Source organism: Pungitius pungitius, chromosome 3 (assembly GCF_949316345.1).
Source record: "Pungitius pungitius chromosome 3, fPunPun2.1, whole genome shotgun sequence".
NCBI classification, from domain to species: domain Eukaryota; kingdom Metazoa; phylum Chordata; class Actinopteri; order Perciformes; family Gasterosteidae; genus Pungitius; species Pungitius pungitius.
This window is the reverse complement of record NC_084902.1, coordinates 27181512-27207686: the sequence shown is the minus strand read 5'-3', so window position 1 is coordinate 27207686 and position 26175 is coordinate 27181512. Positions and strand designations below refer to the sequence as shown.

At 46.1% G+C, this 26175-nt stretch overlaps 1 protein-coding gene and 2 long non-coding RNA genes across 20 annotated transcripts in view; 2 read left to right on the top strand and 1 right to left on the bottom strand.

Annotated features, from left to right (window-relative positions):
* The window catches only part of LOC119218375 (protein unc-80 homolog), a 33813-nt gene extending 16674 nt beyond the window's left edge, over window positions 1-17139 (top strand). For 6 of the 18 annotated variants that reach the window (XM_062561430.1, XM_062561426.1, XM_062561423.1 and 3 more), the window contains 42 exons: window positions 51-186; window positions 316-449; window positions 575-752; window positions 834-1073; window positions 1175-1272; window positions 1405-1608; window positions 1687-1794; window positions 1917-2055; window positions 2303-2484; window positions 2579-2710; window positions 4473-4659; window positions 4791-4922; window positions 5002-5145; window positions 5275-5375; window positions 5520-5606; window positions 5704-5887; window positions 6055-6149; window positions 6308-6397; window positions 6533-6634; window positions 6761-6941; window positions 7039-7304; window positions 7489-7623; window positions 7769-7907; window positions 8021-8117; window positions 8214-8384; window positions 8488-8580; window positions 8673-8891; window positions 9111-9341; window positions 10349-10472; window positions 10557-10682; window positions 10770-10893; window positions 10977-11183; window positions 11279-11463; window positions 11558-11723; window positions 11866-12045; window positions 12145-12292; window positions 12597-12653; window positions 13618-13699; window positions 14058-14163; window positions 14497-14517; window positions 14733-14920; window positions 15002-17139. In XM_062561430.1, the coding sequence (XP_062417414.1) occupies window positions 51-186; window positions 316-449; window positions 575-752; window positions 834-1073; window positions 1175-1272; window positions 1405-1608; window positions 1687-1794; window positions 1917-2055; window positions 2303-2484; window positions 2579-2710; window positions 4473-4659; window positions 4791-4922; window positions 5002-5145; window positions 5275-5375; window positions 5520-5606; window positions 5704-5887; window positions 6055-6149; window positions 6308-6397; window positions 6533-6634; window positions 6761-6941; window positions 7039-7304; window positions 7489-7623; window positions 7769-7907; window positions 8021-8117; window positions 8214-8384; window positions 8488-8580; window positions 8673-8891; window positions 9111-9341; window positions 10349-10472; window positions 10557-10682; window positions 10770-10893; window positions 10977-11183; window positions 11279-11463; window positions 11558-11723; window positions 11866-12045; window positions 12145-12292; window positions 12597-12653; window positions 13618-13699; window positions 14058-14163; window positions 14497-14517; window positions 14733-14920; window positions 15002-15478 (6396 nt within the window). In that variant the 3' untranslated portion in view covers window positions 15479-17139. The remainder of the gene's footprint in view (window positions 1-50; window positions 187-315; window positions 450-574; window positions 753-833; window positions 1074-1174; window positions 1273-1404; window positions 1609-1686; window positions 1795-1916; window positions 2056-2302; window positions 2485-2578; window positions 2711-4472; window positions 4660-4790; window positions 4923-5001; window positions 5146-5274; window positions 5376-5519; window positions 5607-5703; window positions 5888-6054; window positions 6150-6307; window positions 6398-6532; window positions 6635-6760; window positions 6942-7038; window positions 7305-7488; window positions 7624-7768; window positions 7908-8020; window positions 8118-8213; window positions 8385-8487; window positions 8581-8672; window positions 8892-9110; window positions 9342-10348; window positions 10473-10556; window positions 10683-10769; window positions 10894-10976; window positions 11184-11278; window positions 11464-11557; window positions 11724-11865; window positions 12046-12144; window positions 12293-12596; window positions 12654-13617; window positions 13700-14057; window positions 14164-14496; window positions 14518-14732; window positions 14921-15001) is intronic. The other 12 variants (XM_062561431.1, XM_062561429.1, XM_062561421.1 and 9 more) reach the window with 9 other exon arrangements.
* Window positions 17140-17516: 377 nt separating this feature from the next.
* On the top strand, window positions 17517-20127 carry LOC134126958 (uncharacterized). Its single transcript, XR_009955895.1, has 4 exons — window positions 17517-17659; window positions 18282-18353; window positions 18701-18763; window positions 19883-20127. It is a non-coding gene; the product is annotated as an uncharacterized LOC134126958 (long non-coding RNA).
* Window positions 20128-23206: 3079 nt separating this feature from the next.
* Window positions 23207-25816, bottom strand: LOC119223230 (uncharacterized). The gene is made up of 4 exons (XR_009955943.1): window positions 25685-25816; window positions 24991-25062; window positions 24581-24643; window positions 23207-23461 (listed from the first exon to the last, which is right to left on the bottom strand). It is a non-coding gene; the product is annotated as an uncharacterized LOC119223230 (long non-coding RNA).
* Window positions 25817-26175: the final 359 nt, after the last annotated feature.

Genomic DNA, 26175 nt, shown 5'->3' with positions numbered 1-26175 from the left:
ATAGATATATATATATGAGAGGGTCTCTCTGTGTTTGTTAAACCGCTCAGGCCATTGGCACGAGGCTCAGTGAGCTGTGTCACTCTGACAGCGAGAGCCCCGCAAACATCCTGGGTTACATCTTTGACGAGGAGACCAAACGGAGAATGAGAAAAGAAGACGAGGAAGAGGACTATTTGGACGACAGTGAGTCAGAGGAGAGTTTAATGCTTTATCGGTCATATATTCTTTATAGTTCCACAAATCTGTCATGAAATAGTATTTAGCGTTGACTCAACTGAGCTGTACTTCTAACCACATTTCCTTATTTTTAAGACACAGTCAACCCTACAAAATGTGGCTGCCCCTTCGCTCTGAAGATGGCTGCCTGCCAGCTGTTGTTGGAAATCACCACTTTCCTGCGGGAGACCTTTCCCTGCCTACCACGCCCACGCACCGAACCACTGGTGGTCAGTAGTACCATCATGAGCACATGCATTCAGCCTGTTGCATTTTCTCTGCATTGTGTCAGAAGTTACAGCTAGGAATTAAAAGCGAGTGTTTTGATCATACACACGCTTTAAATCCTGCCAAGGATCTTGAAAGCTGCCGCCTGCGGCTGGACCCGGATCTTGGCCGCCAGCGCTACGAGAGGAAGATCAGCTTTGCGGGAATCCTCGACGACGAGGACGGCCACGACTCGCTCAACAGCAGCAGCCACACGCTGAAGTCTGACATCGTCTGCGACGAGAAGAAGCAGCCGGAAGTTCAAGGTGAGATCCGGTATCGCACAAGCCAGGCAATTTTTCGGTGCACTTACTGCCCCCGCCAGCTTATCGTTGAAAATAATTTAGACAATCTCGCCCCGCTGCCCTCCCCTCCAGCGCCGAGCCGGAAGATTCGCATCGGGGGCTCCCGGCTGCTCCAGATCAAAGGCGCCCGCAGCTTCCGCATAAAGAAAGGCGGCTCCCTGTCCTCCATACGCCGGGCCGGGAGCCTCAAGAGCACCAAGATGCCGCGGCAGGACTCGGGGTCGGAGAACGAGGAGGGGCTGCTGTCGCAAACGCACAGCAGGGATACCGTCACCGACATCGGTAAGACACGGACCAGACAGGTCCAGGCGCCGTTTTGCGCTTTTATGTTCATATAAAACTGATTTATTTGAAAAGGTTCATGCGCTTGCTTCCTGTTGCAGGCAGTCCCTTCAGCACCAGTGAACCCAGCATAGAGCCGGAGGGTCAGGGCTCCGCAGGAGCGGAGGACAACTACCACCGCAACATGTCCTGGCTCCATGTACGGGCCCTTCAACGTGTGCATGAGTGCATGAGGCGTCTTCCTTCCTTTCCGATCACTGACCCCCCCCTCTCCTCCCCTCCCCTCTCCTCCCCTCCCCTCCCCTCCCCTCCCCTCACTCTCTCGGCACAGATTATGATTCTGCTGTGCAACCAGCAGAGCTTCATCTGCACCCACGTGGACTTCTGCCACCCGCGCTGTTACCAGCACCACAGCCGCTCCTGCGCCCGTCTGGTGCGCGCCATCAAGCTTGTGTACGGCGAGGCGGTGGACAGCCTGAGAGAGGAGAGCGCCTCCTCCGGTGTTATCGGGGCGCGTGCCAAGAAGAGCAAAGAGGTGGGTTTCACAGACGGTCCGCGCTGTTTGTTTCTTCTGTTTTTGTGGTGGTTGATGAGCCTGAGTCTGTGCCTTTAGTGTTCAGACAAGTCTTGCCTGAGGACCCCGTCGATGAAGAGGAGACCCACTGACTCCAACACGGAGGGGAAGAAGGACACCGGCATGCTCAAGTACATCCGCAACCAGGTGCTATATATTTTCAGACTTCATTCAGAAGCAGAAACAACAATGATGGTGACGAATGAACCACGTGTCACCAAACTGCTGTTGGTCAGATTGCCTTTGTTGCTCGCTGGTGTTTCTCTCAGGTGATGAGCCTGTCGCCTGCCCCGCTTTCGCTGCTGATCAAGGCGGCTCCCATCTTGACCGACGACATGTACGGAGACATCCAGCCGGCGGCCTGGGAGCTCCTGCTCAGTGTGGATGAGCACATGGCGGCCGCGGCGGGTGAGTCGGACGTCTGTATGTTGTTGTGCCCTTCAAAGTGTATTACTAATGGTTAAAGCTAAAATGAGGTACTGTATTTAATAAGGGGCGACCTGGCTTTACTCTCATTTCGTTCTAGATATTCAGATGCTTTTAACATTTTTCTTTCCTTTTTCCTTTTCTACTCTTTGCCCTCTCTTGGCTCCCTTTTTTTCATTCCTTCCTCTCCTCACTCCTCCCCCGTTCTCTCTCTCCGAATCCCCTCCAGCTGCCATGTTCCTCCTGTGTGCTGTGAAGGTCCCCGACGCGGTGACCGAAATGATGATGGCGGAGTTCCAGCACCAGGAGGCCTGCCAGCGCATCAACTCCGTGCTGAAGTTTTACACACTGTGGCGTTTTCGCTACCAGGTGTGGCCTCGCATGGAAGAAGGAGCCCAGCAGATCTTTAAGGTAAAAATAATAATGCTGTCCTGATTTAGTGCTGTTTTATTTGACCCATTTGTTGCTGTATTTATGTTGACGTTTACATATGTTTATGTTTCAGATCCCTCCGCCCAGCATCAACTTCACCCTTCCGTCTCCTATACTTGGCATGCCTTGTGTCCCCATATTTGACCCTCCTTGGGTGCCCCAGAACACGGGCAGTGTCCGGGACCCGATCAACGAAGACCAGTCCGTAAGTCTGAGCCCCTGACCAAGTTTATTTACAGGACAAAAAAAAAATGTCTTTAGTAGCAGTAGTATTAATTCAATTCAATATGTTATGGATACTTTTGAGGAAAATCATACTGATTTTCAAATGCACCTGTGAATGTGACAAAGTTGAGTTTCTTTAGATTCAATGTAAATTCAAGGGTCTGTTTACCCAAAACACACATCCCTCTTTCATATATCTAGTTATGCAGATTGCTTTTGTTTATTATATCCACGTTCTGAGATATCCAGATTAGATATGATTTTGTTTAATGTTTTGATGGATTTAAATCGTTTGCAGAAGAACCCTATTGATTTTTGCCTCAACGTTGACCGTTGTGATTATAGATGAAATGTTTCTCCAACTACTAACTTTCTCACACTGACTCTTTTAAAAAGATTTAAATTTGGTGGACTGCTAATTACAATGAACCCATCCCTTTGTATTGGTATGAGGGAACAGACAGATATTTGAAATTGTGGTCAAACTAAATGAAAGCTTTCAGCACGGTAAGATACAACTGAGAGTAAATGTGTGTGTTTTTTCATTGACATTTGACCTTTCAGTAACATGTCAGTTGTGAATAGTTGGTGTCTTATTATTGCGTTTTGGTGTCCTGCATAAACCCACAACTTATCAAACGCAGATGCAACGCGCCCTAGACCGCTTTTACACATTTGTTATTGTTATGCAAGTGTAATGTGAACAAGTGCACCAAGAAATCTGCTAATTTCAGAACAATTTATGTAATACACGTACGCGGACATTTAAGTAGAAAAACAGATTTCTTGGTGTTTCCTTTTTACTTTCTTGTCTTTTTTTGGTTAAAAAGCATGAATATCAAAATATGTTTATACATCTTGATGAAGACCTGCGAGCACCTGTCCTATAATTTATCTATCGACTGTCTTTGTTTTTAGTTCTCCACATTAATTCAGTCAGTCCATGCCATAGTAAGTTGGTATTTCTGTCCGGATGTTTGTGCTGATGCATCTTGTTACCTTAGGTCATTGCTGACAGGAGGGAAGATTTTCTCCATTGAGTGTTTTTTTAGCCCTTTTGAAGCTGTAGGTTTTCATCATAGATCAGTTCCATGGCTCATTTCAGATAGTTGCATCTTGAGCAGCGTTACACACCACAATCGAAAAAGTGTTCTAGCTCTTGCTCTGGTAGTAAGAAAAAATAAATAACAGCATGCATCGGACTTACAGACATTTTGTTTGTGTTGTGCTGTTGATGCATGGTCATTGGATGAGAATGACTTTGCTGTGTATGTCTTCCATATCATGCGTTCAGCCGATTTGAATATGTCTGTGTACGAGCACTCATGCGAATGCTGTGAGGCATTTACTGTACACAAAATACAGTAAATTCTCAAAATTCCAGTCTGAATACGTTTATTTGTGTCACATTTTGTTGCGAAATTTTACGATTCAATAATTCAACTGTTCTTGATTTGCTCGGATGGCATTAGAGCATGAGATCAATGCACTGGAGGAGAGTTACTGTATTAGTGTGTTGTCCAGTCATTTTACATTACCAAATGCTCCTCAGATTAAACCCTGTGCCTAGAATAGCTCTGCACACACCTTCCTAAAAAAAACAGTTAAACTTTCAAATCTTGTACTAATATGTGCACTCCCTCATTCTGAACTTTCCGTATGTCTGCACCCGCTGCTCCGCCTCCGTGCCGTTTGATCCGACGCATGCCCCCCCCCTCCTACCCTCCTTCCCTCTTTTGCAGAAATCCTTCTCGGCGCGGGCGGTGTCGCGCTCCCACCAGCGGGCCGAGCACATCCTGAAGAACCTGCAGCAGGAGGAGGAGAAGCGGCGTCTGGGGCGCGAGGCCAGCATCATCACGGCCATCCCCGTGGCGCAGGAGGCCTGCTACGAGCCCACGTGCAGCCCCCCGCCCGAGCAGGAGGAAGAAGGTGGGGGCGTAGACCACGCAGAAACGGAGAGGTTTCATTGTGAATGGGTCGGCGGCTGGGCCCTGATAGCGTGTTGTTGTTGTTTTTTTTCCTGTATCTGCTGCGGTCGTGTGGGGCGTTGATCCCGCCAGCAGAAGAAGTGGTGAACCTGGCGTCGCGCCGTCTGTCCGTCAGCCCCTCCTGCGCCTCCAGCAACTCCCACAGGAACTACTCCTTCCGTCGGGGCTCTGTGTGGTCGGTCCGCTCGCTGGCCAGCGCCGAAGGTACGAGTCCCTTTGGTTTGCTTGTTTAGTAAAAAACATAAGATTTTTATTTTTGGGAGCGTTTTCTTTTCTTTGCAAGATGAAGAGAACACAACGGAACACACTCCTACACACCACATGTTGCAGCCTCCCCAAGCTGTGTTCCCAGCATGCATCTGCGCTGCAGTCCTACCGATAGTGCACCTGATGGAGGATGGGGAGGTCCGAGAGGATGGCGTGGCCGGTGGGTGCTACTATCTTTAGATTCAGTTAAAATAATATATACAAAAATCTAATAACCCAATAAGAAAATAAATAAATTGTTGATAGATTCTTCTCCATCTGCATCTTCTGCATCATTGATTTTTTTTAGTGAGTGCTGTTGCACAACAAATCCTGTGGAACTGCCTGATTGAAGATCCGGCCCTGGTTCTCCGCCACTTCCTGGAAAAGCTAACAGTGAGCAATCGACAGGTGGGTAAACATCCGGATAAACAGAACCTGAAGAGGCTATTTTTTAAAGTTAGACTTTCTGTGAATCAATAAGGATAAGTGCACATGCTAAAGGCTTGAAATGGGAAATACAAAATGAATGTATCCTTTGTGTTGTTATGTCAGGATGAGCTGATGTTCATGCTAAGGAAGCTGCTGCTTAACATCGGAGATCTGCCGGCCCAGACCTCGCATATCCTCTTCAACTACCTGGTGAAACAATAGATAAAACATTTCCTTTTAGCTTTGTTTTGTAGCATCAAAACTCTCAGTTAACCGTGAATTCTGCCAATCACGTCTCCTCTGCTAGGTGGGACTGATCATGTATTTTGTGCGGACCCCGTGTGAGTGGGGAATGGACGCCATCTCTGCCACGTTGACCTTCCTGTGGGAGGTGGTCGGCTATGTGGAGGGGCTATTCTTCAAGGACCTCAAGCAGACCATGAAGAAGGAGCAGTGTGAAGTCAAGCTGCTGGTTACTGCATCCATGCCAGGTGAACTTGTTTCTATATGTTAATTCATGTAAGATCCCATTGGGACTGCGAATCTAATTTCCATTGAAGACTTTGCAGAGACGGATGAACTAAATACTCTTTAAATTTGAGTCTGACAATAATGTGTCAAATAAATTTTAATATCTTCTTGTGCATTTTGGATGCAGGAACCAAAACACTGGTGGTTCATGGGCAGAACGAATGTGATATCCCAACACAGCTTCCGGTCCATGAAGACACTCAGTTTGAAGCCCTACTCAAGGTAAGGTACCTGAAGATAAAGTACCACTGCAGCAATGTAAAGTAGCCCTGCGTGCAAGAGCTTAATAAGTTAAAGAACAGAAGTATCAGCAAAATGTACTTCAAGTTGGCTTTTCCTACGTTTTTATTGATCAGTTTTCTTTTTTCCCCTCAAATCAGGAGTGCCTAGAATTCTTCAACATTCCTGAGGCCAGATCTGCACACTACTTCCTCATGGACAAACGATGGAACCTCATCCATTATAGCAAGGTACTGTAGATACAAACGTATATTACTATGTGAAACATGTGCATCCCAATATTCAAAGGGATTAGGGCACTTTCTGGAATATTTTAATACTTTTTGTCTCTTCTGCAATACAATATTGCTTCTTACCTCCTCCAGACATATGTGAGAGATATCTACCCCTTTCGAAGATCAGTCTCTCCCCAGCTTAACCTGGTCCACATGCTGCCTGAGAAAGGACAAGAGCTGATCCAGAAACAGGTGTGAACGATTACAAATTCTCCACTTTGTAAAATGCATCAAATCAACACCAAATAGAAATAGAGTGGAGACATGGTAAAAACATGTCAAACTTGTTTCTTTTTCCCATCTGGGTTCGTCTTGCAGGTGTTTTCCCGTAAACTAGAAGAAGTTGGACGTGTCCTCTTCCTCATCTCGCTCACTCAAAACATGCCCGCCGTGCACAAGCAATCCCACGTCTCCCTGCTGCAGGAAGACCTCCTTCGCCTGCCGTCCTTCCCGCGGACCGCCATCGACGCAGAGTTCTCGCTGGCCACCGAGCCTCAAGGTTAGGCCGCGTCATTCTGCGTGTGAATAAAATTCTCCTCAGGTTATACACTTTTTGAAACATTAATCCCGTGCCCTCCCCCCTCGCCTTTCCCAAGGCAAGGAGCTGTTTGGGCTGGACACCCTCCACAAGGTGCTGTGGATCAAGCTGCTGGAGGAGATGTTTCTGGGCATGCCCAGCGAGTACCCGTGGGGCGACGAGATGATGCTGTTCCTCAACGTCTTCAACGGGGCGCTGCTGCTGCACCCCGAGGACAGCGCCCTCCTCAGGCAGTACACCGCCACCGCCATCAACACCGCTGTGCACTTCAACCATCTCTTCTCCCTGAGCGGTTACCAGTGGATTCTGCCGACCATGCTGCAGGTGAGGAGATGCCTACTGGTTCAATCGCGGTTGTTGAAGGCGGAGAGACAGAATAACTGTATAACTTGCATTGCCCACACACCCAAAAGCAAACAAAACACATTTAAATACGTTCCACTGGTCTAATTTCACACCATTGTATGATACCTTTCCTAAAAGTGTGTCCTCCTTGTGTTTATGAAAGGTGTATGCCGACTACGAGAGCGACCCTTTACTGAGGCGGGGCATCGAGTTCTGCTGCCGGCAGTTCTACATCCTCCACCGCAAACCCTTCGTCCTGCAGCTGTTTGCAAGCGTGGCTCCACTGCTGGAATTCACAGTGAGACTGCACACACACACACACACACACACACACACACACACACACACACACACACACACACACACAGACACACACAGTGTATATTCCAACCAATGTGATACTTAATAAACGCAGCGCCGTCTGTCTTTACTTGCAATTCCAGACCAGCACCAGTACTGGTCTTTCTAAAGGAGTGTCCGCTCAGTGTCTGTTTGACCTGCTGATCTCTCTGGAGGGGGAGACCAAGGACGCGCTAGACGCTCTGGAGCTTGTTAAGGCTGAGAAGCCTCTACGCTCTTTAGGTGAACTGTCCCTTATACATACACGTTGTGGCATTTTATCCAAGCGAAGCCTTCATCATCGTCCTGCTAATACAAATAAGAAGACAAATGGAGGACTGTCTTATTTGTTGCAGATTTTTGCTATGGGAATGAGGACCTGGCCTTTTCGGTCAGTGATTCCATCAAGCTGTGTGTCACCGTGGCTGCCTACGCCCCGGAATCCTTCAGGAGGTATAGAAACACATCAAAGAGGCGTCAAGGACACTCCCTCCCATCTTCTATCTTCTGTTTTTTCTGTACGCTAATGATCTGTCTGGATGTCTCCAGTCTGCAGATGCTGATGGTGCTGGAGGCCTTGGTCCCGTGCCACCTCCAGAAGCTGAAGATCAACACGGTTACGATGGAGTCGGCCTCAGCTGCCAGGGATGAGATTGCAGCCATCGCTGCCTTGGCCACATCCCTGCAGGCCCTCCTCTACAGCTCAGAGACCCTCACAAGGTCCGACTCTCCCCCCATGCAACCAATAAAACAACAAAACAAGTCTGTTTTACAGATGTAATGTCCTTTGAGCTGCTCACAATGCTCATAACTTTATCCACAGGCCCATGACAGCCCCCCAGATGTCCCGCTCTGACCAGGGCCATAAAGGAGGCACTACAGCTAACCACGCCATGTCGGGAGGGGTCAACACCCGGTCAGGACTTTGAATGACTCAACCTTGTGACAGTCCCGAGTGTAGGTGGCTAGGGTTCAACACTGACCTGCCCTCTGTGTGCACGTGCTCAGGGACAACCTGCACCTGCTGGAGGAAGGCCAGGGCATGCCGAGGGAGGAGCTGGATGAGCGCATCGCCAGGGAAGAGTTCCGCCGGCCCAGGGAGTCGCTGTTGAACATTTGCACCGAGTTTTACAAACATTGCGGGCCGCGACTCAAAATCCTGCAGAACGTGGCCGGGGAGCCGCGGGTCACGGCTCTGGAGCTGCTGGACATCAAGTCCCACATGAGGTGATGAGGTTTGCTCAAGAAGGAAGTCGGAATCCTTGTGATAAAGGTTGTTGTTTTCCTAGAAGTTGCTCGATTGAGGGGTGACTTATTCGTGTGGATTTTAGAACTAAGCTGCTGCTGCAGGATTTTTCTTCCATGCAATTTTACACGATTGACAGAAATTTCTTAGGTCATTCATTGGCTCCATATCACTGCTGAGGTACGCTGTGTGTTTCCCAGGCTGGCAGAGATCGCCCACGCCCTGCTGAAGTTGGCGCCCTACGACACCCTGACCATGGAGAGCCGCGGGTTGCGGCGCTACATCATGGAGATGCTGCCCATCACCGACTGGTCGTCCGAGGCCGTCCGCCCCGCCCTCATCCTCATCCTCAAGAGGCTGGACCGCATGTTCAACAAGATCCACAAGATGCCTACGCTCAGGTGCGCTCGCCCACAGGCATTGTGCACCAGGTCTGTTGAACACCCCTCTTCTCTCTCCGTCTCCCTGTGAGTGTATCGTGCTGTGCCGGTACCGTGGTGTGTACACTAGATAGACGGCTTCGTGGCACTGTTCTCTGTAACGCTGCCTTGGCGGGTGCTGTACCGTAAGTGCTGCTTTTGCGTGTTTTCATGCGGGTACCTGTGGGAGTGAGAGGAGTTCGATGCATTCCTGGGTGCGTGAGGAGGGAAGAGAATGGATCAATGGATGCGTCCCCTCTGAGCCAGAGAAGGGTCCTGTGTCATGCGTGATGATGCAGATTTTTATTATTAGACTGTCTTCTGTGGAAATAATCACGCTCATTAATAATAATGGTAATAAACCATGTACCGCAGGTTACATACATAATGTAGAATTAATTTAATTTAAACAATAGAAATTTAATTAACATTTAAGGAACTAAACAAATAATTTTAGAAATTAACATTTCAGTAAGAGTAAATAAAACTAAGAATGTAAACACCGGACTGAAAAAAGTATTCCAACTTTTCACATTCTAATGCTAGTATAGAAGGTGGGCCGAAGAAAATGTTGTAAAATGTTCCAGCTCTTGTACAAATACAGCCACAGTTTGGCGAAAACAACAACACCTGCCCTCAGACCGAGCCCCGCTGGCTCAGAGGGAGCACCTGTTCCAGATGTGTGTACCACACCTGGATCTGTCTCTGCACTGTTCAGCTGGCTATGTCTGTGGGCTTTGCACTCTTTGTTGTCAGTATGTTCTTTACCGCAGTCATTAGGGTGATGATTATAAGGAGGGAAATGTTAAGAGAGTGGTAAGTGTTTCATGTTAATGCTCTTTTTCTCTGCTTCACATTTACTATCATGCCACATTCGAGTCATTTCAAATGACCGAAACATCGTGAATTGATCGCACGTGACACGAATGTGGCATTTGTGCTTCTGTCTATGGTTAAATTCATAAAAAATATGCTTTATTCGGGTGCGGGGTGGTGTTGTATGGGTGGGTGTTCTCCAGGAGACAGGTGGAGTGGGAGGCGGCCAGCAGCCTGATCGAGGGGATCTGCCTGACCCTGCAGCGACAGCCAATCATCTCCTTCCTCCCGCACCTTCGCTCGCTGATCAACGTCTGCGTCAACCTGGTACGGGAAACACTCTGAGGCGACCGTGCACAGATCCTTCCAAAATCGAGGTCTGAGCGGCGCCGTTTCTTTGTGTGCTGTCAGGTGATGGGTGTGGTCGGTCCTTCCAGCGTGGCAGACGGGCTCCCTCTCCTCCACCTGAGCCCCTACCTCTCCCCCCCGCTGCCCTTCAGCACAGCAGTGGTGCGGCTGGTCGCGCTGCAGATCCAGGTGGGCAGTGCGGCTCTTCCATTGGACGCTGAGCCATCGGCAGCACTAATGTTTTCTGATTATTGTTTTTTTTTGTCTTCGTCCCAGGCATTGAAGGAGGACTTTCCTCTCAGCCATGTGATCTCGCCCTTCACCAATCAGGAGAGGCGGGAGGGCATGCTGCTCAACCTGCTCATTCCCTTTGTGCTCACTGTGGGCTCTGGAAGCAAAGGTAAAAGCTCAATATGTTTGCGTTACTGCTTTCCTGGTGGCACAGAACGAAGAAGAAGACAACTCCTCTCTCCCCCCTCGCAGACAGCCCCCACCTGGAGCAGCCGGAGATCTTCCTGCTCCTGCAGACGGTCATCAACATCCTGCTGCCTCCCCGGATCATCTCCACCTCCCGCACAAAGAACTTCATGCTGGACGCTTCCCCGGCTCACTGCTCCACCCCGGGCGACACGGGGAAGGATCTGCGCAGGGAGGGACTGGCGGAGTCCACCAGCCAGGCCGCGTATCTGGGTAGGAATCAAAAGCGACCGCATTTTTTCCGCTTGCTTTGGGCCTTGTTCCTCACCCCCCCCCCCCCCCCCCCCCCCCCACCCCTCCCTCTGTAGCTCTGAAGGTGGTGTTGGTCTGCTTCGAGCGCTCACTGGGAAACCAGTGGTACCGGCTCAGCTTGCAGGTGAAGGAGATGGCTCTGAGGAAAGTCGGCGGCTTGGCCTTCTGGGACTTCATTGACTTCATCGTGCGAACCCGCATTCCTATCTTTGTGCTGCTGAGGCCCTTCATACAGTGCAAGGTTACATCCTCCCCTTTGATTGTGCGTGCCCTTTCTGCGCTGCTTGCCTTCTTCCTCTTCCTCACCGGTCCGCGTGCGCTCGTCTACCCCTCAGCTGTTGACGCAGCCCGCCGACTCCCAGGAGGAGATCACGGCCCGTCACCACATCGCCGACCAGCTGGAGCGACGGTTCATCCCGCGGCCCCTATGCAAGAGCTCCCTGTTTGCCGAGTTCAACAATGAGCTGAAGATCCTCAAGGAGGCCGTGCACAGCGGCTCCGGTCAGACACCCAAGAACCAACCGACATTTCTTGAATTCCTTTTTGAAAGTTGCTGAAAACAGTACATTGATTCCCCCGAATTGTCTCATTCCTTTTTTTGCCTTTGTTGGTGCTTGACGCCGCCCACCTTCCGCCCAAGCAGCTTACCAGGGCAAGACGTCCATCAGCACGGTGGGCACCTCCACGTCGGCGTATCGCCTGAGTTTGGCCACAATGTCGCGCTCCAACACCGGCACCGGCACCGTGTGGGAGCAGGAGAGCCAGCCGTCGCGCCAACCCTCCCAAGACACACTCAGCCGCACGGACGAGGACGACGAAGAGAGTCAGAGACGTTACCCGCTTCTTCCTCATGACATCCGCCGGAGGTGGGGGGGGGTCATTTGAAACTGAACTCAGCGCGTCCGTCTTTTCTCTCTCCCAGATGACTCCATGAGCATCCCCAGCGTGGTGAGCGAGCACGAGGCCTTTCTGCCCCGGATGATGGCGCAGCGCCGGTTCTCCAGCCACGCTACCGGCTCCGCGGCCTCGCAGCCCGAGGTTCCGCGCGCCACCATGCTGCCCAGCCACAGGTAGCCCGTAGCGACGCGTTATTGATGAATTGCACATCGAAAAAGGATCAACCAGTCATATCCCACAGCGCCACAGCCATTCTTTCTGTGTATATCTCTGTTGATCTATGATGTTTCTGTTCAACAGTCTCAGAATGTGAAGTAGCTCAGCCTCTGTATCTCGGTAAGGTCCGCTGTGGTCAGAGCTCCGGCTTCCCACCACGCTGTCCGGCCTCAGGGCCTCGGGTGGTAACGGATCTCCACTGCACTCCTTAAACTCCCGCTCTCCCCTCCCCCCACCCCCCTCCGCCCTCCCTTTTTACAGTGAACCCAATGTGCTAGATGAGTCCCAGGGCCTTCTGCAGGAGGGTAACCTCTCTAGGTACAGTGGCCCTCTCTCTGTGTCTGTCCCGTCCTTACATCTGTCCGCCAGTGGGAGGGGCATCGCCTCGGGACGGCCGCCTCTAGAGGCCGCCTCGCCGTTGATCACTCATCATCATCCAATCAAATCGCCTTGGCCCGCCACACCTATCCCCCGCCCACTTACCTGTCTCTAGCTCTCTCTGTGTGGGACCAGTGTGCCTTGTCTCCGCCCACCCCCTCCTCCCTACTTCCTCTTGAGCACCAAACTGACCCTCATCTTCTTGGCTCATCTCCTGCGTCATCTTAACCAAGCCCCCTATCAACTGAAGAGGGTCCCCCCCCCCCCGCCCCAGGGGGCCAGGGAGCGCGTCGTCCGTTCCCCCAGTGTTAGCTGTGGGTCTTTACAGTCAATGTGCCATCAGTGAAGTCAGCCTCCGTCCCATCGGTGCCGTGGTGTTTCATGCTGTCTACGTGTCTATCAGGCTTCTCGCTGATCACATTGGGCGTCCCACTGCGGATACCAATCTGTAGGGGCAAGAGGGAACTGGGGTGGCAACTATGATATAAGAACACTGGTTTTCTTTGTCTGGGTTTTTTCCAATTTTCCTTTTTAGACCCGCAAAAATCTGACTTCAGCCCAAATCTCATTTGATTTAACCGTGTCTCACTTGAGGAGAAGGGAAATTTGAAATGTGTGAGCGTTGCTACTCCAGCCCCTACTATCCCTTGTTGTGTTGTCACAGTATCAGTCATGCCAGCACTATGATTGGCTGTCTTGTGACTTGTTGTGTTGTGAGTGAACGGGTAGAGGAGCGGCAACATCTTATCATGGTCAAAGAAAACGAGCTCAGCTGGGAAGTGGTGGCCTTTTGTTGTCTTTACGTGGGTGTAATTATGTGTGTGTGTGTGTGTGTGTGTGTGTGTGTGTGTGTGTGTGTGTGTGTCTGTGTGTGCGCACACGGGTGTCTGATTGATTGTAACAGGGTTGCCAGTGTGCAGAGTGAACCGGGCCCACAGAACCTTCTGCTCCAGCCTCCTCTAGGAAGAAAGAGAGGCCTCAGACAGGTGTGCTCATTAACGGTTTCATTTTGAAGGACATGATGCAAAGCATGTGGGCAGTACTGAACTAGAGGAGGAAAGAATGTGATTGATGGAATTATTTTGTGCATATTTATACGTAGTGGGGAAGAATCTCATGTACCCTAAAGCTGCCATTTAAGGAAATAATTTACCACATATCGAACCTTCAAAACTTGACTCTACAAGAGTCAGTAAATCAAATAACGGTTTCAATTTGAATTAACTCGTCAATATCTTTTCTTTACCAACAAATGGACAAATGCATACACATGCATACGCCGGATGTGTCGAGAGGATTTCAATGCATTTGCGACATGGCTGATTCATGTAATTCATTCTGCAGCTGCGTCGCCCCCTGCTGTCCATTCCAAAGAATGAACCCCGTGGTCGATCCGGAGGGAGGCTCTCCACTACGCGCAGGGGCATCCAGCCCAAGAACAAACCACTGGGTAAAAGCACACCTGCCTATGTGTGTGTGTCTGTGTGTGAGGATATGTTTGTTGTGTAATTTTGTCAAGCAGAATGAAAGCAGCCAGACCTTCCCTGCACTTCAGATCATCACACAAGAAGTCAAATGTAGACGGTTAAATAAAAACAAATACTTGAAGCATAAAGATCCACCCAGATGCGATGTTTAATGTCTGTGTGCTGTCTTGAACTGCCCCCGTCCTCCCCCTTCACAAACCACCGTCTTTGTTCCAATGCTGTTTGTTTGTCCCACCTGTCACCAGACTGACTCTTCTCACTCTGTTCTGTCTCATGCCTTATGTTTCGAAATAAAGAAACGTTGTTGGACTGTGAAGGTGAGACACAAACCTTAACCCTTGCTCTCCACCCTGCAACGGCCCGCCCTCCCCCTTCTTTTTTGTGCAACCTCGCCCCAGCGGGGCGCTCTGCATGTCTGTCTTGCATCCCCTCCCAGTCCTCGCCTACCCTTCCCGCTCCATCTCTGCCTCCACCATGTGACGCTGCTGCTGCCGTTTTTTCTGACCGCGTGCTCGCGCCTGTGTGCCCGCAGCGCACGGAGACCAAAAGCGGTCCGTCACCTTCACGGAGAACCAAGGCCCGGCGACCGCCGGCTCGACGGAGCCCGCAGCGGAGGCCAGGAAGGCCAGTCCGGCCCCCTCCAAGTCCCCGACCCCGGAAGCGCCCTCCGTCTCCTTGGCAACGGTGAAGGCCGACCTGCACAGCCCCGCTGAGACGCAGGTAGGACTGGAGCAAGGGGGTTGAAGGAGGGGAGGACGGGGAGGTCAATATGCAAAAAACACAACGTTTTATTCTCCCCAGGTTGCTCCCGCCGTAAGCAGCAAGGAGAAGCGCGAGCAGTGGGGCCTCCGCAGCAGCCTCTCCCCCCCCCACTCCATCTCCCGCCCCTCCACCCCGACACACCCGTCCCGGACCTGCTCCCCGCTGCCCCTCTCCCGGACCTGCTCCCCTCTCGCCTTGACCCGCACCTCCTCTCCTCTCCCGCCGCCGCTGCCGGTGCTGGGCACGACCCCGGCGCCCGGCCCCCCGCCGGCACCGCCTCTGCCGCCGACACCTCTCCTGCCCCCGCCGCCCCCGGGGCCCGCCCGTGTCCGAGAGAGCCCCGGCGACGAGGACACGGCGGCGCTGCTGCCGCGCGGCGACACGCTGCTGCAGCTGAGCGAGGACGACGGCACGGAGAACCCCCTCCTCAGGCCGCTGCTGTCCCACCCCTCCCCCCGCCGCCGCCCCCTCCCCTTCTCCCCGGTCGACCTGGACCTGGACGAGTCGCACGTCTGAGAGGGGGGGTGGGCGAGGGGCGTAGTGTATTTTTCTAAGCCATGAAGATGCCACAGGGAGGCGGCGCTGCAGACCTTTGACACGCGAGGAAGCGCCGTAGTGCGGAAGGCGGGGACGTGCAGGGAAGTGAGACCCCTCCTCAAGGTTTTCTATCGAGTCTGTAGCCAGAATGACAAAAAAAAGCCATCTTTGTTTTGCCCTAAAACAGAACTGCCCTCCCCTTGTCATAGTTGTTTAGTTTTTAACAAAGGACCCCCCCCCACCCCCCTGTAGGACTGTTATTTGATCCTTTACGCCTTGAATATCAACATAATCGTCCTGTCTCGGTTCTCTTGGCGACACGGCCTGCAGGTTGAATGTATGTTTTAGCAGCACTCTACCTGCTTGACTCCTTCGTCATAGCAACGGGAAGTCACGCTGTGTTAAGTCGACTTATTCCAAGATGGAAGGTTTATTTTTAAGTGTAATTCCATTTGAATGGTTATATTACGGAGATCTATATAAATTGATAAAAGGAAATATTAACATAAAAGATCAATAAAGGAGGGCAATTCAAAACTTGTATAGACGGTGAAAGTAACTATAAGAGCCTTTTAAAGCGGTGGGGCTTTATATTATATAAAGAAAATATACGGAAAATATTCAATACAGTATTTTAAAAATTCTATCTAATATGTTAGAAATTTTTTTTTACTCTTCTGGAAAGCCTCTATTGCGCAAAGTCCTGTTGTTTCATAACGTCAACCATAATTTCATTTAATTCCTCTACTGTGCATTGTGCCGCTTACCGTCTCAATAGGATATTTTATTAGTGAACAAAGACCTTTGTGTTGATCAGCTTCAAGTATCGTCTCTGGAGAGAGAAGAGTTGTGCTGGTGGGACACTGCAGGTTGTGTGTTTTTTGTGTGCGTCTGTGACATCGTCTTAGGCTCACCACAGTGTTACCTGGTTGTTTATTCCATGCCTTAACACTATGGCTATTTACATGTCTGTTTATTGTGTCTGCTTAAACCCTCGTACCTCCTAAATGTCCACTTTTAAGGGATCATGTCGTTTTTGGACATGTGGTGAGATCCAATAATAATAATAATCTTAATGTGTATTTGAAACGTTGCGATATCACGCTGCTTGACTGTCGTCACTAGAAAAAACAATATTGTAATGATAATCTCATTAACATGTGCCATAAGTCACGTCAACGCACACACTGTTTTTTGACGTTAATGCCGAGAAAATATTGCATCCTCATTGGAGGCGTCTTCATGCAGTTTACGCAACAAATATTCAAGGTGTCTTCTTGATAAAATGCACATATTACTCTGTTTCTACCTAATTTAAGACGCAAATATTTGACATTTCGATAAAGGAAATGAAGTGAGATAATGTTTGTGTTATTTATTCTTGTCCTGTTCTGATTCCGTGTCAACCTAAGCAATGATCGTTTTCACAAATCCATTAAAAATGGTTGTAGGTCTTTAAAGAAGTACCGGTACAAAGACGCTTAAGCGTTTTTTGTTGGAGAGCCTTTGAACTGTTGAATCCGACTTCTCTTTAAATGTAATGTGTCTGTCAAATTATGTCTTCTTTGTGCAAAGTTAGAACTACAGTATATCAGAATATTTCTGGAATATCCAAATAAATTATTATTGTTTACAATCTATTTCAGCGTCCTGTCTGTTTCTAACCATTAAGCAGTCATTGAAAGTTCATGCTAACATTGTGAATACCTTTAATGATTTCACACTAAATGATTATTTCCCATGTGATGATTGTAAGTAGTCTAAAGAGGACTATAATGGTTTTAGGCATTAATAACTCTGCTAGATAAGCAACCGGTCAGGCTCAGGTTTTAATTTTTTTAGCCCAGGAACAACAGTAATGATGGGATTTTCTGTGGGGAAATCTACACATGTCAAAAATAATAATCAACAATTAATTAATTAGACCTAATTGACACACATAATAAATATTTAAGTGACCATATAATATTGCCAATAAAATCATATCATGTGGTATTTCCCGAATGGGCCCCTCGTGGGGCAATGACGTCACTATTTAGCTCAGGGTGACGAGCGGCCCTGATGACGCGTCCAAGATGGCCGCCAGGCCCCTGAGCTGTAACTTCCGCTGCCCCACTGTTCGTGACGATGGAGACCCGATGAAAGAAAGGAGACTGACTGGTGAGTCATGATGTGGACTGAGGGCTGAAGGGCGACAATACGACAAAACCACCACAAACAAACAAATAGAAACACTTGTCGCGGCGTCCATTGCTAAGTGGGCTAACATTAGCTCACGGCTAACTGGTGCTAACGTCTGTGCGCGCGGTTCTTTCGCTGATTTCTAGCGGTCAAATTAACCCGATTCATAAGCGTCCTGTTTGGCTTCGGTTAATAATACCGATTGTAAACAATGAAACGTGACAATCAACAAAAGGGAACGAAAAAGATGGTGGCCATGTGCTATTGTACTTTATATTTACATCTAGTGCTAATTTCCTGTTATATCATCAAATGATTAACTGATTGTTGATAATATCGTTCCATTTATTTACAATCAAAAGGTTGGACCCATTTGTTGTCTAGCCGCATGTTTGCTTGTTTTACAACATCATGTTTATCTAGTTTGGAGTTGGCGTTTCTATCCATCCTTAAAGAGCTGCATTTCCTTATGATGAACACTAGGGGGCGCCCTCCATCTATCACATGGGATAGTGCTGGTGTCTCAGAAAAGATGGTGTTTTTGTATTTGAATGATTGTGTGACTTCCAAGTGTTGTTTTGCTTCTTTTTGAATCCTCCAGAAAATGTTGGAGGAGCAGCTGGAGAAGAACAAGGCTGAAGACAAGCAGAAGACAGAGGACGAAATGAACAGAGTAAGGAATCCTAAGTGATTGAAAAGTATTGATGATGATGTTTTCTGATTTGTATTTACAGTAGATGGGTCAGAGCTACACCATCCATATAATTACAGTATGTATCGGGACCTTTTGAAAACGTGACGTAAATGTAGTTGAACGTGGTCACTTAACTCCATCATGTGTATCACCAGACACATCGTAATAATATGATCAGATTGTAGGTGTAAGATCCGATATCCCTACCTGTGCTTTGGGTACAAGGTTTTGATTGGTCCTGCACTAAAGCTGATGTAAAATGTCTCTTTTGAAATAGGACGGAGCCTCTTGAAGCTTGTGTCTAAATGTCTCTGTTTTTTGTGCAGACTGCTGAATGAGCAGAGACTTGAAGGTCTTGGAGAAGACGAGGAGGACGGAGCGAACATTTGGTAAGTGTCAACTCAATAATTGATTCATGATTTTTTAGTAGTTATTAAAAATAGGACTAAACAGTCATTTATATCATACTGCTTTATAACAATGATAGTGTTAATAAGAACTTTAAAGTAAAATATTTAATATAAATCTTCAGTCGTATAGTATTTAATATCATATCATGAAAAAGTAGTTGAAAAGATTACTCAAATTGTAGTATGCAACAAGGAAATACAAAATATAGTGTCATGTAAAAACCATGCTGTGGTATGCCGTTAAAAAGTAATCAAAATCATATATTAGGACGTAAAAAGTGCAGATTACGCAGTATGCTGTAAAAAAAAAATTAAGAAAAGTCATAGTGTGCCAAAAAAGTTATTGTATAATGTGACATAAGCCTTAAAATAAATGATGTAGTAAGCCAAAGAAATATCAAATCATAGTATAACAAACATCATAAAAGAAGGTATAGTATGTTGTAAAAAAAGTTATAATAAAACATGTCAAGAAATAGTATATTATGTCATAACATCATTGTATAGTATGTCATGAAAATGCTTTTAAAAATGTGATATTTGATTAAAGTCAAGAATATTTTAGGATGTTTTTTTGGGAAAAGTAGGAAATGATTATACTATAGCTTAATAAACTCATAAAAAGTGTACAATATTTCATAAAGTCTTTAAAAATAGGATAACTAACTATATTACTTACTAAGTCTTTAAAAAAGTCATATGATAGTATGTCCTTAATAAGTATAGAAATATATGATATAGTAAGCCATAAACAATTTTAGAAATGTCACAATATGGTATTTCATTAAAAAAAATATCATTGTAAGAGTAATCAGAATCAGAAATAATATAGCATGATGTAAAAAAAGTTAGGAAAATGTACACAAATAGGTTTTTGAATACATCATGGAAAAATAAATTGCGTTGTGTGCTAATTGAATTAATTGAATAGCATGTCTAAAGTAAAAAACCAAACAAATACAAGTATCTGAATTTGATGTATTTGTTGTAGTATTCATTTGAGTATCTGAATTTGGTGTATTTGTTGTAGTATTCATTCAAGTGTGTGAATTTGATGCATTTTCTAATGTTGTGCTTCTCTTCTTTTCTCCACACGAGGGCGCAGTTTCCAGACCTGAGGACGGCAGGTTTCTTCTTCTGCTCTGCGGTTACTCTGAGAAGTAACTTTGACAGTTTGGGGGTGGTTCAGCTTTTGTAAAATGTTTGCTGTGCAGCTGAATTTTAATAAAGCATAATGTAGCATAACCCCCTGCGTGTGTCTCATTGAAAGCCCGGGAGGAGACGGACGTCTCTACTCTACCGGGGCGATGCACACTGATGATCCCACAGCGGTGGGAATTGAACCCGGGTCTGACGCCACCCAAACCGGGGACAGCGCAACCACGCCACCATGTCATTCACCCTTAATCATGTTTGTTTGTTGCCTTTGACTTCTTCATGTGACTGAACAACCTCAAAAATCACCCACCTGCAAAAGGCTTGAACCCACGACCTCATGCTCACAGGGCAGTCGTCTTCACCTGGAGCTATTTGCTCAGACACATTTGTCTGCTTCATTAAATACTTGTCTTGTTCACTTTGGGTGTTGAATCTTAAAACAAACCACAGCACACAAGAACCGAACCCACAACCTTCTGCATGTAAAGCGTTCTCTCATCACGGTGAGCTAACTGATCTGATCCCACTGCAGGTTTCATTGTATATTTGTCTCCTTTGTTTGGGCTCTTGGCTCTAAAACCTCTCCATAAGGGATCTCAACCCAAAACCTCGGGACTCCTTACTAGTCATTTCACCCTCTGATTTTTTTCCACCTGCTTGGGCTTTACAAGATCCACTCAAATGGCTCAATTATTGAGAACGTTTCAAGATGTCACATTGGGAGACAGACCTTAACGGTCACCATGCCCCGGGATCGAACCCATGACCTCCAGCCTCTGGATGAGTCCTCTTCCACGCTGAGCCATCACATCTGAGCCGCTGACTTGTTGCAACGTAACAAATAGTTCTGCAAAAACCAAATCAAACGGTTCATATTATGAATCATTAAGAGTTCTGGTGGAATTGTAGCAGACCTTCCTGAGCCACATTTGGGAATCGATCCTTTCTCCTCAGGGTGCCGTGTGTCAGTTCTCGTCAGCTCCTCATCTGGGTGAGCTAATCCCTGAGGGGGAAACTCGCCCATTTCTTCTGGTATTTGTTCTCCACTCTGCTGAGGAGGAACCTCAGAGGATCCTCAGGATGGATCCTCTCACTTCTCTCAGGCATCAGCGCACAGACTGTGTTGAGATCATGTGCATGTGTGGGTTCTTTTCACACACTATGACTATTTTTTTAATCAAGTTTTAATTTTTAATTAAGACATTTGAGACAATTGTTATCCCCGCCCTGCTAAATTCTGATTTTGTTAGATTTTTTTGTTAAAACACTAATATTAGAGAACATCACCTTCCAAAAGAACTGATAAAGAAAAACAAAAACACTACGAGTATATTTATCATTTAGCTGAGGCTTTTATCAAAGCAACAAGTGCATTCAATAACGAGGGTACAGAACCAGAACAAAAAGCCAAACTACAACAGTGCTTTGTAAGGAAGTGCTAACAAAGTGCTGATTCGTCCTGGTGTGGTCGGTGCAGGTGTGTTTTCAGTTTCAGAGCCTGAGACACGCGTTCCTGAGAGGTGGAAATAAGGATCTGGTGGTTCACTGTGTCAGATCCTGCAGAGATATGTAGAAGGACAAAGACAAGGACGAGGACAGAGGACAGAGAGGCTACTTTGTCGTTGTGGAGTTGCCTAGCGACAGCAGTCTGTTTTTTTATGCCGTTCCATATGTTAGCAGAATTTTCCTCGACACTGAAGTGAAATCATTGAACAGAGCATTTTTTAAATGCTTGCAAGCATGTAGCAGAGTTAACACAAGTGATGCATCAAGTCTCCTGAAAGGAGTCCTCCTTTGGCTTTGGATGATTTAGTTTTAGGAGCCACCACTGCGCTCTTTCACATCCCAGAGAGACAGAGAGCATTGTTATCCATGATTGAAGGAGATGAAGAGAAACCCTTGTTGACTTGATCAGCTCTCCTAAATGTTGACTCATAAATACTCAAGATGAGTTCCTGGGACACTGTCCTCATCTTGAATTGATTGAGTTATCAAAACTGACCTGTTTAAAACAGCAGACCGTGTCCCAGTTCGAGAGGTCAGAGACCTTCTCTTCACTCACTCTGAACCTTAGTTGAATTTTCCCACCACCATACTATTATTGTTTTGACTGGTTGACTACCAAACTATACGTTTTTCCAACAATCTATACTATGACAATGCTTCAATCATTTTAGACATTTTTAAGGAATATGAGATATGAGTTGAAAAAGTGAAAACCAAATGGAATCATGCAAGAACATGATGTTCAACAGACAAAACCAAAAATATATTTCATTATTTAATTGTATTCATATTATAGTGCGTGAAAAACCCACACATGCACATGATCTCAATGCAGTCTGTGCGCTGATGCCTGAGAGAAGTGAGAGGATCCATCCTGAGGATCCTCTGAGGTTCCTCCTCAGCAGAGTGGAGAACAAATACCAGAAGAAATGGGCGAGTTTCCCCCTCAGGGATTAGCTCACCCAGATGAGGAGCTGACGAGAACTGACACACGGCACCCTGAGGAGAAAGGATCGATTCCCAAATGTGGCTCAGGAAGGTCTGCTACAATTCCACCAGAACTCTTAATGATTCATAATATGAACCGTTTGATTTGGTTTTTGCAGAACTATTTGTTACGTTGCAACAAGTCAGCGGCTCAGATGTGATGGCTCAGCGTGGAAGAGGACTCATCCAGAGGCTGGAGGTCATGGGTTCGATCCCGGGGCATGGTGACCGTTAAGGTCTGTCTCCCAATGTGACATCTTGAAACGTTCTCAATAATTGAGCCATTTGAGTGGATCTTGTAAAGCCCAAGCAGGTGGAAAAAAATCAGAGGGTGAAATGACTAGTAAGGAGTCCCGAGGTTTTGGGTTGAGATCCCTTATGGAGAGGTTTTAGAGCCAAGAGCCCAAACAAAGGAGACAAATATACAATGAAACCTGCAGTGGGATCAGATCAGTTAGCTCACCGTGATGAGAGAACGCTTTACATGCAGAAGGTTGTGGGTTCGGTTCTTGTGTGCTGTGGTTTGTTTTAAGATTCAACACCCAAAGTGAACAAGACAAGTATTTAATGAAGCAGACAAATGTGTCTGAACAAATAGCTCCAGGTGAAGACGACTGCCCCGTGAGCATGAGGTCGTGGGTTCAAGCCTTTTGCAGGTGGGTGATTTTTGAGGTTGTTCAGTCACATGAAGAAGTCAAAGGCAACAAACAAACATGATTAAGGGTGAATGACATGGTGGCGTGGTTGCGCTGTCCCCGGTTTGGGTGGCGTCAGACCCGGGTTCAATTCCCACCGCTGTGGGATCATCAGTGTGCATCGCCCCGGTAGAGTAGAGACGTCCGTCTCCTCCCGGGCTTTCAATGAGACACACGCAGGGGGTTATGCTACATTATGCTTTATTAAAATTCAGCTGCACAGCAAACATTTTACAAAAGCTGAACCACCCCCAAACTGTCAAAGTTACTTCTCAGAGTAACCGCAGAGCAGAAGAAGAAACCTGCCGTCCTCAGGTCTGGAAACTGCGCCCTCGTGTGGAGAAAAGAAGAGAAGCACAACATTAGAAAATGCATCAAATTCACACACTTGAATGAATACTACAACAAATACACCAAATTCAGATACTCAAATGAATACTACAACAAATACATCAAATTCAGATACTTGTATTTGTTTGGTTTTTTACTTTAGACATGCTATTCAATTAATTCAATTAGCACACAACGCAATTTATTTTTCCATGATGTATTCAAAAACCTATTTGTGTACATTTTCCTAACTTTTTTTACATCATGCTATATTATTTCTGATTCTGATTACTCTTACAATGATATTTTTTTTAATGAAATACCATATTGTGACATTTCTAAAATTGTTTATGGCTTACTATATCATATATTTCTATACTTATTAAGGACATACTATCATATGACTTTTTTAAAGACTTAGTAAGTAATATAGTTAGTTATCCTATTTTTAAAGACTTTATGAAATATTGTACACTTTTTATGAGTTTATTAAGCTATAGTATAATCATTTCCTACTTTTCCCAAAAAAACATCCTAAAATATTCTTGACTTTAATCAAATATCACATTTTTAAAAGCATTTTCATGACATACTATACAATGATGTTATGACATAATATACTATTTCTTGACATGTTTTATTATAACTTTTTTTACAACATACTATACCTTCTTTTATGATGTTTGTTATACTATGATTTGATATTTCTTTGGCTTACTACATCATTTATTTTAAGGCTTATGTCACATTATACAATAACTTTTTTGGCACACTATGACTTTTCTTAATTTTTTTTTTACAGCATACTGCGTAATCTGCACTTTTTACGTCCTAATATATGATTTTGATTACTTTTTAACGGCATACCACAGCATGGTTTTTACATGACACTATATTTTGTATTTCCTTGTTGCATACTACAATTTGAGTAATCTTTTCAACTACTTTTTCATGATATGATATTAAATACTATACGACTGAAGATTTATATTAAATATTTTACTTTAAAGTTCTTATTAACACTATCATTGTTATAAAGCAGTATGATATAAATGACTGTTTAGTCCTATTTTTAATAACTACTAAAAAATCATGAATCAATTATTGAGTTGACACTTACCAAATGTTCGCTCCGTCCTCCTCGTCTTCTCCAAGACCTTCAAGTCTCTGCTCATTCAGCAGTCTGCACAAAAAACAGAGACATTTAGACACAAGCTTCAAGAGGCTCCGTCCTATTTCAAAAGAGACATTTTACATCAGCTTTAGTGCAGGACCAATCAAAACCTTGTACCCAAAGCACAGGTAGGGATATCGGATCTTACACCTACAATCTGATCATATTATTACGATGTGTCTGGTGATACACATGATGGAGTTAAGTGACCACGTTCAACTACATTTACGTCACGTTTTCAAAAGGTCCCGATACATACTGTAATTATATGGATGGTGTAGCTCTGACCCATCTACTGTAAATACAAATCAGAAAACATCATCATCAATACTTTTCAATCACTTAGGATTCCTTACTCTGTTCATTTCGTCCTCTGTCTTCTGCTTGTCTTGAGCCTTGTTCTTCTCCAGCTGCTCCTCCAACATTTTCTGGAGGATTCAAAAAGAAGCAAAACAACACTTGGAAGTCACACAATCATTCAAATACAAAAACACCATCTTTTCTGAGACACCAGCACTATCCCATGTGATAGATGGAGGGCGCCCCCTAGTGTTCATCATAAGGAAATGCAGCTCTTTAAGGATGGATAGAAACGCCAACTCCAAACTAGATAAACATGATGTTGTAAAACAAGCAAACATGCGGCTAGACAACAAATGGGTCCAACCTTTTGATTGTAAATAAATGGAACGATATTATCAACAATCAGTTAATCATTTGATGATATAACAGGAAATTAGCACTAGATGTAAATATAAAGTACAATAGCACATGGCCACCATCTTTTTCGTTCCCTTTTGTTGATTGTCACGTTTCATTGTTTACAATCGGTATTATTAACCGAAGCCAAACAGGACGCTTATGAATCGGGTTAATTTGACCGCTAGAAATCAGCGAAAGAACCGCGCGCACAGACGTTAGCACCAGTTAGCCGTGAGCTAATGTTAGCCCACTTAGCAATGGACGCCGCGACAAGTGTTTCTATTTGTTTGTTTGTGGTGGTTTTGTCGTATTGTCGCCCTTCAGCCCTCAGTCCACATCATGACTCACCAGTCAGTCTCCTTTCTTTCATCGGGTCTCCGTCGTCACGAACAGTGGGGCAGCGGAAGTTACAGCTCAGGGGCCTGGCGGCCATCTTGGACGCGTCATCAGGGCAGCTCGTCAACCTGAGCTAAATAGTGACGTCATTTACAGCACCAGGGGCCCTATCGAGGAAATACCTTCATATGTAATGTAACGATATCACTCCCATCTGGTCAATTCATATTTAATAGTTTGATTGAAGATGTATTCTATCCCCCATCACATTCACTTTTCACACTCCACTGGACTCCATCTGCCCCAAACATTCACAAAAAAACAGATTTATGGTCTCTACGATGCTTGACTGCAGAATACAGATATTCTAACCCAAATCCTTAAGTAGCAACACTTTTGTCACGGACCAGGTTTGCTGACTTTAACAAAAGTGAGTTTTGTCATAGTGAAAACTTTGATTAGGAAACATCAGTCCAAACTAAATTAATTTCCTACATTTAATA